The 14,378-nt window shown below is 38.1% G+C and overlaps 1 protein-coding gene across 3 annotated transcripts in view; it reads left to right on the forward strand.

Moving 5' to 3' along the window:
* The window catches only part of DIP2C (disco interacting protein 2 homolog C), a 586,558-nt gene that overhangs the window by 354,037 nt on the left and 218,143 nt on the right, over positions 1-14,378 (forward strand). For all 3 annotated transcript variants that reach the window (XM_069086554.1, XM_069086552.1, XM_069086553.1), the window contains 2 exons: positions 1,908-2,033; positions 5,371-5,580. In XM_069086554.1, the coding sequence (XP_068942655.1) occupies positions 1,908-2,033; positions 5,371-5,580 (336 nt within the window). The remainder of the gene's footprint in view (positions 1-1,907; positions 2,034-5,370; positions 5,581-14,378) is intronic.

The raw sequence follows: 14,378 nt of genomic DNA on the forward strand, positions 1-14,378 counted from the left end.
GGATATATTACCATTGTGCTACAAAATCTTCAACGTATCTCTTTGTCTTCTAAATACAATATAGAATATTTAGTTTGATGTTCAAGGCCCTTCCTGGCAGTGTTCAAACCTCCCTTTTCAAACCACATTTTATAGTGCTTCCTTTTGGACATTTTATGCTACAGCCAAAGTGGACCCAGACTACCTATTATCCTGTTTAACTGCTCTGCACTGTTTTGCCCTTGTGACTTTGTGTAGTCTGTTCCAAGCTTGTGCCCATTCTGGGGAGATTATCAGCAAGCAGAGGACCCCACTCCCTTTCTTTCTTTCTTTCTTTCTTTCTTTCTTTCTTTCTTTCTTTCTTTCTTTCTTTCTTTCTTTCTTTCTTTCTTTCTTTCTTTCTTTCTTTCTTCCTTCCTTCCTTCCTTCCTTCCTTCCTTCCTTCCTTCCTTCCTTCCTTCCTTCCTTTCTTCCTTTCTTCCTTCCTTCCTTCCTTCCTTCCTTCCAGGGCAATTGGAATTAAGTGACTTGTCCAAAGTCACACGGCTAGTAAGTGTGTCAAGTGTCTGAGGCTGGATTTGAACTCAGGTCCTCCTGACTTCAGGGCCGGTGCTCTATTCACTGCGCCACCTAGTTGCCAGCTCACTCCCATTCTTGACAGCCTTCAAAAACCAATTCAGGTGCTATTTCTTCACTGAAGGATCTACCCAGCCAAATACAATCTTTTCTTCTTCAAGTTTCACAGGTTATTGACCTCTATTATATATTAATAATTTTTGAGCTTTTATTTTAATTATTTGTGTACATGTCTCATCCTCCTACATAGGATTGTCTCTCCACCCTATCCCACTTTGGAGCTGGAATTTTATATAGTGCTCTCTCTGTTGGTACCTCTCATGTATTTAGTGTGTGTGTGTGTGTGTGTGTGTGTATGCGTGTTGTAGCTATGTATTATAAAGATTTCACTGCTAGACTCTAAGCTTTATGAGGGCAGGGACTGTATCTTTTTAATACTGTTCTCTGCATTCAATAAGGATTTAATTGAGTTGAATGGAATTGGAGACTTTTGGAGGCTAAACTAGTTTATTCCATGGACTAATAGCTTTCAGAAAGAACTAAATGTTGATTTACACTCTAGACAGTATCCCTAGAAAAATGTAATGAAAAAACTCACAGAGGTGAAAGGGAGAGAATAAATATTTATATAGTATTTATAGATTGTTATATTAATTATATATCATATAATATGTAATAACATATAGTGAATATTTATATATTAAATAAGTATTTCTATAGATATATTATATTCCAAGTAGTATGCTAAATGCTTTATAAATATCATTTCATTTGATTCTCACAACACCTCTGTTATTTTCTCTGTTTTATAGTTGAGGAAACCGAGGTAAACAGAAGTTAAGCTAATTGCCCAAGGTCACACAGTTGTTAAATATTTGAAGTCAGATTTGGACTTAGGTCTTCCTGACTAGAGAACCAGAGTTCTATCCTATGTACCACCTTGCTGTCAGTTATGTTAGGCAAACAGATTGGTCCATAGGCCTAGAAATGAGACCTGTGGGGAGAAAATTCAAGAGGAAGATTATTTATCCAGATAAAGACTATATTGAGCAATTTACAATATGGCCATCTTCTGATTAGTAATAATAGCTCAAAATACCTTAGGTTAATTAAATTTCTAGATGAATCAAAAGCTAAAAATTTGGTCTCCTTTTTAATGGAACTTCTAGTGAGTAAAAAAGGTGACTGAAGTAAGCTTTGCTCCCCTTTTTCCTTCCCTACCCATCTTTTGGTGCTGAGGTAAATGGGCAATGAAGCAGCCAAAGGATCCAAGGAAAAAAGAGGCAAAGCAAGGTGCCAAGAGAATCCACAGGATACATAATAAAATAATCAAATATCCTCCATTATTCCAGATGTGCATACAGAAGCTGTGCAAGCGGCCCTGGCTAAACACAAAGAAAGGAAAATGGCAGTGCCAATGCCTTCCAAACGCCGTTCTCTGGTTGTGCAGACCTCGATGGATGCCTACACACCTCCAGGTAAGTGAATGCACTTATCCATTGTCTTTCCTGCTCAGGAGAATGTGTGTGCACCTATCTGAGCACATGGCAAGAAAATAATTGATTTGGGCTTCTTCACCCAGGATTTCTTCTGTTTTCCAATTTGTGGTGCTGTAATTTGCAGCGTTTATCAAGAAACACAGTATATATTCTGAACTGGACTCAAAAGCTCACTTGAAACTCACCTTCCAGTAGGATGGCCAATCTTTATATCCTTAGTAAAAAGCTTTTATTACATTGCAGGGAACAAATGTTTAAGAAACACTGTGCTAAGCGTTTCACAGATATGATCTCATTTGATCCACTAGAAGATAAAATCCTTGAAGGCAGACAGTCACTTTTCACGTCATATTGATAGTGCTGAATGAGGAGCCTGGGGCATTGTAAGGGTTTAATAATTGCTGTTTTGTTTTAAATAGATTGATTGAAGCTGCCAGAATGTGACTTGGATGCACTTTCAAACCTTCTCAATGAATGTGTCTGTGTGTACATACACATATACATGTATGCACGCATGTATATGTGTGTATATTCGTATACACACATATACATATATATTCCTACTTCCTGCTTCTTGCCCCCTCCCCAAGTAATTGCCTTAACTCTTGCTTCTGAAGGCAGACCTGCTTTGCATGTGTGCAAGGATATACAGGGACCTCCCTCTTCTTTTTTTTCATGGAAGAATTGTAAGAAGATATAAGAACAAAGAAATAGCAACATTATGTACCACTCAGTCAGCAGTTCTTATTGAGTTCTGAACTCTCATCTTCCATATTTTATAGTTTAGCTCTTAGGCTTTGTGTGTATGGAGTAAAGGTGACAGAGGACCCACTAAAAACCAACATTGTGTTCAGATTTATAACTTGACCTGTCCTCATCCAACTCCAAGTGTCTGAACTGAGACAGCCTCAAAAAAGAAAGCAACAGAGCTCATTATATTGAAAATTTACAAGGTACCTCTATCTGTGTTATTGGTATATATGTGAGCCTCCAAATGATCCTTTCTTTTAAGGATATGATTTTCTATTATTTCTCTTTGTCTTTATTTAAATAGCTATTTTTATTTTATTTATTTATTAAATTGCTATTTAAATAGCAAATGTTCTGCCTATTTATAAACATGTTCTTATAGCATATGGTGAATTTTAATTAATATACTTAATTTTATAATGAAATTTATTTTCCATATTTTTCCCAAATAAATAATGCTAAGAAAACTTATCATTATTATTGTTGTTTTAAGTGTTAGATGACAAAAGTATCTTGCAGGGATAAAACAGATTTAAACTGGAAAAAATTGGGAACTAGTTAAAGCCTAAGCAAGCTTTGGAGCCATGGGCCTTTCCTATAAACATTTTTTATAGGAAAGCATAAACTACATCAAAATGTAAGAAGCAATATGTAGTTACTTTACTTTTGACTGCCCTTGTATTTATACTACTCATTTACATGCTTATATATACATTTCATAAAGAAATGTATCATATATATATGTACATGCATATACATAAACACAAACACCTATAAATCATCATGACAAAAGGTAAAATCCTTGCATTTTAAACTATCTTTGAGAAATGTACAGGCCCATTGGCGGGAGTCTTATTTTGACTGTAACATTTGCATTTGATTATTTGCATAACATTTCCATGCACTCTGAATGAATAATTTCACAAATTGTCATCCCATCCAATCCAAACCAACAAACATTTCTTCTTGTCATCCGGCAGTCACGCAGGAGTCACAGTGGTGATTTCACATGGGATGGCTTTGAAAAGCCATACATGTCATGATCAACAACATCATGCTTATCCAAAAATTTTATTGAGTGCTCTCTTTTGTGTTCAGTACTGCTCTGAGCATTTTATAACCACATCTGCTGAGGCATAATCCAGCCTCCATTTGTTTGCATTATTTTCTTTCCTGGGATCTTGGTGACCTTTAGAACTTTGCTCACTACAGAATAAACCTAGCATGGGAGTCTTTGCTTGGAATGCATGGCTCCTGTACCACTGTCTCCTCTTCTGGGTATTATCAGCCTGGGACTGTTATTGCACAGTTTACTCTGAATTACCATTTGTCTCCTTGGGGAAGGATTCCTTTAAGTCTGCCTTAGGTCAAGTTGGCACATAAAAATAATTTACAGGAGCTACAATGTATGCTGTGGTTTTTTTTTAATGGGCCACTCACAATCCTTCCCAAGCTTACATGGATTTTATAATCATAATTAACACAATTAATAATGCCTATTTCCTTTATAACTTATAATAAAAGGAATAGAATCACTATTGCTTATAACTGGATCACATCTGTTTTTTTAGTGCCTTGGTAATCATTAGCAGTGCCTACATTGATGTTCCACTAATCAGTATATAGTTTTCCACAATTTTTTTCCAATTCATTGTTCCCCAGGTGACTTACCCAACAATAAATAGGATGCTGAATTTGAAGGGAAATCCTGACGTTTTGACATTCCTACCAGATGTGGCCAAATGTCTGTCATTTTTCTTTGCAGCTCTATAGGAGACAGTTAATTCTCAGTTGAAATGGTAGACCTCCATGGCACCCATTGTTGTGCTTGTCTTCTGTTATCCTACATGAAACTTCAATCTGGACTTTGGCTTAAGTAGAGACCTTTGGCATAAGCCATCTGAATGTTTACATTTTCTTACTGGATTGGCAAAGCTAGAATCAACTGGTTAGTCATGAATTGGTTATTGAGAATACCCTAGGAGTACAAAGCATGGTATTGGAAGCTGTGAGAATGTTAGCTTCTTGAGACCATTCTTTCTATTTGCATCCCTAGTACCTTGCATAGTGCCTGGCCTAGAGTCAGGACTTAATGCATTAAAAAAATTTTTTATATGAGTGAGTAAGGAGATATGAAGAGAGTACACTGGAGTGTCTGGGTAATACCATTCCTTTAAGTAGGAATATATAGAGGAAAGGTAGATTTCCTAAGAAGAGTTTGTTACTGAAGTACCAAGAGATCTTCATTATAAAGTGGTTTTAAGCCATATCAAGCAAGCATTTATGAAGCTCTTACTATGTTCCAGGCACTATGCTAAGCACTGGGGAGTAAACGAGAAGGCAAAATATATTCTCGGCCCTCAAGGAGCTCACAGTCTAATGGGGAAACTATATGTGGGACAATTTGGAAATAATCTCAGAGGGAAGGAATTCATATTGTTTTTCTCCTATTAGGGGAAGAACCTGGCCCAAAGAAAAGAGATTTGAGTACTGTGGCATATGGTCTGTTGTCAGTGAGAAATCTCTTGTCCTTGTCACTTATCACCTTGTCTGTTTCCATGTATAGACACCTCTTCTGGTTCAGAGGATGAAGGCTCCGTACAGGGTGACTCCCAGGGAACCCCCACCTCCAGCCAGGGAAGCATCAACATGGAACACTGGATCAGCCAAGCGATCCATGGTTCAACAACCTCTACCACGTCCTCTTCTTCCACGCAAAGTGGAGGCAGTGGGGCTGCACACAGGCTGGCCGATGTCATGGCTCAGACGCACATAGGTAAGTAGGGGTCAGGAGATGCTTTGAGTTTTTAATCGCCCCTGCACTCCAAGTAATTGGTGGATCTGGCTCCTTTTTGTTTTATTCATCACATCTCTGGCTCTAATTTTAACTATCTCCAGTGTCTGCACCACAGAGAAAAGTTCAGGGCCCTATCCTGCCTTGACTCCAGGATACCATTGGTGTGGGAAGTTAAAGGCATGGATTTCTTTCAGCTGTCTCTGGAATTCGAGTCTCTACCACCAGAGATCCCCCCAGATCTAAAACTCTAGCATCTTTTTTAATCATTAAAAGAAAAAAGAGCCTCATCCAGTAGAGGACAACTATTTTTATCATTTTCTACTTTTCTTATATTTTGAAACTTTCTTCCAAATGAAGTTTTAACCATGTTAGGAAATATAAGAAAGTGTAGCTGTGATAAATTTGAGTTGTGTGGCATGACAAAGAAGCTTTAGGTTCTACCTCAGTCAGCTTTTTGCTTGACGTTGATCGCTCACCTTTATGTATAATGGTTTTTAGCTTCCAAACATTTTTTATACAATGACCCTATGAGGTAGGTGGTGCAAATATTATTTACCCTATTTTATGGCTAACAAGAGTCAGGATTTGAATCCAGGTGTTTCATGACTCCAACTCTAGTAGTCTTTACACAGCTCTGGGTGCCATAGTTGAGAATGTTTTATTCACATAAATTATAAATTCATGTATAATAATAAACTCCACAAGTCATATTATGTGTAAATGCATTATAAAATTAATATATAATATAAATTCTGTGCATTTTATATTATTTGATAGTTATATATTTATAGAATTTATATTGCACATAAATTAACATAATTATACATTTAAGTAAATCCCTCTAATAGGACTGCTTTAAAGGTTTTAGGAGAGTTCACCCTGCAGCCCCCAGCTTCTCCAACTTTCTTCACAGCTTTCTCTTGAGTGGATTTTCTTTTGTTCTTCCCTAGTCCTTCCTACCACCCTTACCAACTAAAAGTGATTTTTTTTCCTTCTCCCAGTTCCCTATGATATATTCCTTGAACCTCTTCTTTGTACTTTCCTCCTTTTCTCATGTATCATAATTATTTGTGCAAATCTTGCATACTGCCCAACATCATGGTGTGATTAGATCTGTAGTTAAACATTCTTGGTTCAAATCTTGGCTTTGCCACTTACTACCTGTGTGATCTCAGAGCACATTGCTTAACCTCTCTATTACTTTGTCTGTAAAATGAGGGGGCTCAGATACATCATTTTTATATTCCCTCTCAACTCCAAAAATCTCTCATCCTGTGACCTGTTCAACCACCTTCCTAGAGACATTGCAAGAATGAAATGAGAAAATAGCTGTGAAAGCTCTTTAGAAACGTTAATGGCTCTATAATTTCAAGGTGTTAGTAATACCAAATCGAAATTTACAGGTCAGATTTCAGAAACATCAGTTGTGTGAAGTGAGCTCTAGTTAATATTTGAAATCACATTAGTCTGTAAGTCGAACTCAGAAACATAAATGAAGGAGAATGAAATAGCTGTAGTTCCTAGATTGGATCCCTGCACAGGCTCCCATGTCCTGTCAGCATGTTTTCATCCATCACCTGAACTATTAGATAAGTAATTTTCTTCCTCCCCTACCTTGAAAGCATTTGTATTCTACTTCAAATTTGTTTTTAAGGAAGTGCTTAGAACCTCACTGAGAGAAACAAATTTATGAACAGATTAATCATTGCATTCCGTTACCCTTAGTGCCTTCACATCTTGGAATGTTGGAGGAAATTATAGTGTGGAGAATTAAATTTATCCAAACTATGAAAGGTTGCATTACTCATATACGTCAAGTCTCAATGTGGCCTAAATATAGCTTTAGAGTGTGTGACATTTTCAGTAATTTTTAATCTGGCACAGTAATAATGTCCCTAGATATCTGTGAGTTTTCTGTAAATAGGGGTAGAATTTTTAGAAAGAAAGCAAAAAAGGGAAAATGATGCAACTTGATGAGGAAAGGGGAATGGAAATAATTTTTTTTCTTGAAACAGGACAAAAACCAGTAAGGAAAATGGCACCATTTGGACTTCTCTTGAGAGTTGCTAGTAGGCCGGCTAATAAGAAAATACCAGAGTGTTTTATTCTTGGAAGTAATGCAGGAAAAAGCCCAGAACTGACCTCTATTCACTGATTTTAGGCATTATTGCAATGTAGAGAATTATTAATACTGTAAATTTAGAGTTGGACAAGGAAATCTGAGGGTGGACAGTGGGGAGAAAGCTGAAGGTTAAGAGAAGCTCAAGACCACAGAGAGTGTCATTGTCATAGAAAGAATACGTCTGAGAATCTTGGACTTGCTTTCAGAGTCCTCTCCCCAATGCCTAATAATTTATATTGGCAATAGAAATTACATAAGAACATCACAGAGTGTACCTCAAAAATCAAAACCAATCACTCATTTAGAGCTAGAAGCAAAGACCTGGCCTGAAGTCATAACATTTCACTGTCTCCTTAGCTTCTTTTTATTGGTGGAGATGATCTGAGGTTGAGTGCGCACATACCAAGAAGCCCTGACAGTCCAGTCTCCATATATTGCCAATATTTCTCATGCATTAGTAAAATAAGGTCTGAAAAGGACACTTTCCCTAAGTGTTCAGCCATGTGCATGCAATTAGCAATGTAACAGCAATTCATACTCAGGGTTGAAAGAAGATGGGGCTGCACATCACAATAGCTGCCCAGATCACCAGTTGAAGCATTATGAAGCCTTCATTCAAGAGAGGTCAGAGGGACTGCTGATCATCATCCAAGGGCTTGTACTGAGTCCCATGTACATGGCACATCATGGCAGGGAGTGGACAAAGAAAATTTCTCATAATCAGGATATGGAAGAATTTGTCATCTAAGATTGACATTACCAACACTGATGCACCCACAGAGGGCTACAAGACAAAGAAAACATTTACCACGTGTCTAGAGGATAAAGGTGATTATATCATATTTATGTTCAGAGTTACAGCATCTTTCTAAGAGAGAATAACCAGGGAATTCCCAGCCCCCCAAATAATAGACCCAGAAAAAACTTGGTCACCAGTGATTGCATTCTCTTTGATGAATTCCCTAGAATCCTGGAAACTAAAATCTGTGCCAGCTTATTAAATTCATAGAGGCAGATAGAAGGCTGGTAAAGAGGCAGACATTTACCTGTGTGCATATATCATAGGATCATGGAATCATAGAGTAAAAGCTGGAAAAGACCTGAGAGTGGGAGTCCTTTACTCTTTTTTGTTTCATTGACCCCTCCTTTGGTGAAGACTATGGAATCTCTTCCCAGAAGAATGTTTTTAAATGCATAAAATAAAATACATAGGTTAACAAAAGAAACCACAGGTTATTGGCAATAAAGAGGTAGCCGTGGTTTCCTTTGACCCAAGTTTATAGATTCCCTGAAATCTCTCTGTAAAGCTCATATTAAGAACCACAGCCTTAGAGGCCATGAAGTCCAACCTCTGCACTGTACAGATGTGGAAACTGAGACTGAGATCAAATGACTTCTTCCTAGAGTCATACAGATAATAAGTTTGAGGCAGAATTTAAACTCAAATCTTCCTGATTCCAATCCTAGCGCTCTATCTACTGAACTACCTACATGCCTCAAAGCTATTTTTTTAGGCACCTTTTTGTAGTGAGAACCAGTCGATCAGTAAAAATTTATTAAGCCCCTATTATGTTACTGGGCACGGTGCTGAGCCGTGGGGACACAAAAAGAAGCAAAAGATAGTCCCTGCCCTCAAAGAACTCACAATCTAATGCGCTATATGCCTTATCATGTACTAAAGATGACCCTGGCTTCAACAAAGCAATGTCAGCAGAATACATGCTAGAATAGGTCTTAGAAAAATATAAATCCTTTGAGTATGGACGATGCATCTGTTGTCTGATGTTTACCCTTGTTAAGTCCAGGTCAGTGCACTAGCGTGCTGTCTGTAGGGTGATTAATTTTTAGATACAGTATTACAACTAGCCCTCAGGGGACATTTGCCAGATTGTAGAGGGGCTTTCGTTGCATTGTCTAGGAAGGAGCTATACTGGTGAAACTTTGGATCGATGAAATATTGAGATGTCTATATCAAATATGTGATAATGTACCTCGGCACATCTAACATATTTCAGAGTGTTTTCCAACTCTCATAGGAGTGAAAACACAAAATCTCATGATCTGAAATGGTACTTAAGAGTAACAGCAACCCAGGCATTGTGGCACATGTCTGTGGTTTCAGTTATCAGGGTGACTGAAGCAGATAGATCTCTTGGGCCATCAGCTCACCCAAGGAAGGGCAGTCCAGTTCAGGTTAAAAATGGAGCAGGTCAAAGCTTCTGTGCCAGCTAGAATGACACTCTGAGTGTGAGTAGCCCTTGACTTCTAGCTCGAGTAACAGTAACAGCATATTAGACCATAGAAAAAGGAAAATGAGAGGAAAAAAAAATCTTTTGCTACTCATCTAGCAAATGTAGAAAACCAGGTTTGTAGAATGTAGAAATGTAGAAACTTCATTCATATTGGCCTGCTGTTTCTATTTAGGAATTGGAATGAAACGAGACACCTACCCATCTAACAATTTATATAAGGAAGCTTACTTTGCCATAGGGTGGTGCCATCCCCAGTTGGTAGAGGAAGTTCCTCACTGGGAGCTTTCCCTACCTCTGAAATCACAGATTTGGTTTCTACCTTGTACATAGCCATAGCATGGAAAGGACACTCAGCAAGAATACAGAATTGATACATCTGACTGTAGCTTCCCTGGGTCTGTTAACCATGTTGGCAACCTAGAGTAGCTTGAGTGAAAACAACTGCCTCTAATTGGGGTACTTATTTATTCTTAAACCTCTGGAAAGCTAAATCACTTCCCCAAGACATAGTCTCCTGATCCAATCTAGTCTCAAGGACTCTTTCAATACTTTTTTAAGGAAAAGCTACCCTAGTCTATAAGGCAGGTATTACTCCTACTATGATCATATTTCTATAGGTAGAAATAAGAATGAAATGAAACAAAAAATTAAAATGATCATTTATCCATAATGGAATATTTGACTTTTACTATACATGTTGGATGGTTAGGATTTGGTCAGGATCACAGAACCAGTATACATCAAATATGGTCCTTATACCCCAGTCTTCCTAGTTACAGATGAATGATTGAAAGTCCCTCTTGTCCATGGGGTTAGAGTGAATATCTGAAGACATTCACCTCAGACTAAATTTGCTTCCATCAGAAGTCTTTGGGAGCCTCCTCATTAGCAAGATATTCAAAGAAATATTTGTAATTTCTTGAGCTATTTTAGCACTCAGTTGATGTGAATGTTGCTCGCGGTGTTTAGGGTATGTATCAACAAACAAATCCTCTTCAGATTTCTAGCATCTGTGTTCCTGCTAGAAAGATGCGAAATCAAAAAGGTGATCATGTGCAAGGCAGAGAGTGAATGCAGAGTACATTCCTCCTCATTGCATAATTAGGCAAGAACCCAGCAATTGCACATTTTGATTCTAGATTCTGCTTTACCAGCACATTTATGAAGTGCTTGAATGGCTTCAGTTGTGATAGTTAAATCATATAATTCATTAATGTGTAACCATCCTAAGTGTTGGGGATTCTTCAGTATCTTTCTGTTGATAGTTCCAAATATATATAAACATTTTTCAAAATGCCAAATACTTGTTAAGGATGGATGAACAATATTGGCAGAGGTATTTAGATGCATATTCTGCCCTCTCAGTGTGAGGACCAGACTTCTGTCCAGGAATTCCCTTTGGCAAGAGCCTCTGAGGCTTGGACCTTCCTTGCCAGAAAAGCCTTTATTGTTATGAAACAAATGCCATTGAGAAAGCATGTTAGAGAAATGGATAAAAAGCAAGTAGCTCAGAAGACTAGGAATTCTTTTGGCAAATTGGAGGTCTTCCATATGGCCTGTTGGCATCTTCATCAGCATCATCATGGCTAGCATTTTTATAACACCTACTGTGTGCCAGGCACTATGTTAATTGCTTTAAATCATTTGATCCTCACAGTAAGCCATGGAGGTGGGTGCTATTATTATCCTAATTTTTGTAGTGTAGGAAGCTGAGGAAGGCATAAATGACTTGCCCAAGGTTATGTGTTAATTAGTGTCTGAGTTTTTATTAGAACTCAGGTCTTCCTGACTCCAAAATTCAGACCAAAATAAATTACTCTTTGTAGATCTTTTCTCTCCTGGCATGGTCCTTGCAGGACATCTAGGATAAAATTGAAGGATGGACATGAGTAGCACACAGTCTAACTCTGAAATCCGCAAGATCAAAATGACCCCAAGCAAGCTAAGTCACGTCGGCAGCAGGCCACCTCAGCTACAAATGTTTCTACCTAATCCTGGGATCATATTACATAATTAGTAATAAACCTGAGTCTAAGGAGAGACATGTCCACTGACATTTGGGTAAATATCACTTTCTTTCCCTGTATGTGCTGAAGGACCACTAGCAATCTTAAGAAGCACAGAACAGTATCATTTTAAAATTGTATGGACCTGAGGAGCTGAGCAGAGAAGGTGACTTGATATTTAAGAATTAAGAACTTCTCTAAATCAAGGTTTCCAAGAAGATGAATTCATTATTCTAAGGGACATTTTGCCTTGATAAGTACCTAGACTTTGACAAAGTAAATTAGAATGTAGCTCCCTTTCTTAAAGATTATATGAAGTATAGTACTGATACAATCATCATGTGCATAACCTGGGCTGGCTGAGTTTAGGGGCCGAGGTGGTGGTAGGTGTAGATTATCTCTTTCTGCTTGCTAATGGAAGAAAAATAACAATTAGATATTCAGCATAGTTTCATAGATCTTGAACCAGGAGGGACCTCAAAGGCCATTTACTCCATGTCCCTCATTTTGAAGATGAACAAAAACTAAGGCTTACGGAAGTGATTTTCTCGGAATCAAAGATAAGATTATATATTAGTGGGTGGGATTTGAACCTCAATAATCTGAATCTGGAGCCAGGACAGTTTCCACTGCACAATGTTGAAGTTTATTGTGCCCATCAAAAATACAGAAAATTGGTTACACTTAGTCACTTACATCTTAGTATAAATGAGTTTAGGGAATCCTTTCTTTTGAGGACTCATTCCCTGGGGGTTGAAATCAGCCTCAAAGGGAGAAGAAAAGGCAGGCTGGATAATGGAAATCTTCCTGCTTATAACTAAGACCAGATTCAGTTGTTCTTCTTTGATAGAAATTTTATTAAAAGTCCCATAAACAGTACAGATTTTAGAGTTCCTACGTCACTGTAATGTAGAATCTTTGATCTTCAGGAGTTTGATATAGTGGTTAATTATAGCCTTTCATAGACGAAATGGGGTGGCTACGGAAATCTGGAAGTTCACTGTCTAAATTACAAGAGGTCTATTGTAGCAGTTACCAACAGATTTATCTGTTCTTCTGCATAATATCTTCAAAGCATATTCAGAGAAAAATGGTTCAGAATCAGGAGTGCTATGAGATCCTTTCAGGTAGTCCTGCATCTCTAAGAGCATTGACTTGAGGAAATGTAGAGGAGGCAGTATTGGAGAAGTATTTCATGTCAAGCCAGAGACCCAGGTTCAAACACAGTCTTAATTATTTGGTATTGTTCCAGTTTGGGGTAACTCACTTAATCTCCCTGAGCCTTAGTTTTCTTATCTGTGAAATAAAGGCATTGAATCTGAAGATTTCTAAAATCCTTTCAGGCTCTAAGTCCAGGAGACTTCTTCAAAAGCTGGAGAAATATCCCCTTTTTCCAATATCTCTTTGGTCTATTGTCTATTCATATGCAAATGTACAAGGAAGCAGATTGGTTCTGTCATTATCTAGTGATGAAATATATAGAATCTGAAAACTGAAAGAAACCTTAGCAGTCATCTAGCTTAACAATTCATTTTATCAGGGAGGAAATTGAGAGTCCAGAAAGGAGAGTGAGTTTTGTGGCAGAATTAAGATCAGAACCAAATTCGCTAGATTGAATTCCAATTGCTGTGTTCACTGGAAAATAGAACCAAGTATCTCTCATAAAGAGCAAAATTAAAAGAAAAATGCCATGTTTTGGATACTTTGGTGAATGGGGGAGATTGGGATGTTGAGTACATGAGTCTGGATATACACAATACATTAGCCCCGAACAGAACACCTTCCTCCTTTCTGCTTTGCCTTCCATGCTGGAGCAACCAGACATTCCATGTGTCCAGAATAGAACCGGAGAGGCAATGTAGAAGCCCCAAATGGAAATCCCTAGATTCCAGAGTGGTTTTGGACAGCCTTCAGTCCCATCCCCATGGCTTAGTCAAGCAGTAATATGTCAGGCTGCAAGGGTCTCCTCATTCCAATAAAAACTGACAGAGTCCAGGGTCCAATTTATCCTGCCCTCTCCCCCCAGACAGACATCTTTGGACCAGCACTTGTGGAGGGGTGGGGGGGGGTGATACTGATGGTGGCCTATGCTCTAGGAGAGGTTTGTTCAGATAGGCTAATTCTGCTCTCCTTCTTCTTAGTTGACTGATGGTTGCAAAATTAATAAAATAATATGCCTTAATGTATGGAAGACTCCAGAAATTCAAGTCAATCAGCCAGAGGTTTTCTTTGGGTGTTTCTCATTAAATTCAGTGACAGCTAATCAATTATAAGTGCATTGCCACCTCTGCATGAAAACCAAATCTAGCCCTTGTCTTCTATTAATTTGGTTGCCGTCCTTAGCCTGAAAAATAATTAGGGAGGTTTGGAAACAAGATCTCTCTGGCCTTTTTGACT

This window comes from Petaurus breviceps, unplaced genomic scaffold (assembly GCF_028583685.1).
Source record: "Petaurus breviceps papuanus isolate PSGF00001 unplaced genomic scaffold, PetGlider_PUasm1.0 178, whole genome shotgun sequence".
NCBI classification, from domain to species: domain Eukaryota; kingdom Metazoa; phylum Chordata; class Mammalia; order Diprotodontia; family Petauridae; genus Petaurus; species Petaurus breviceps.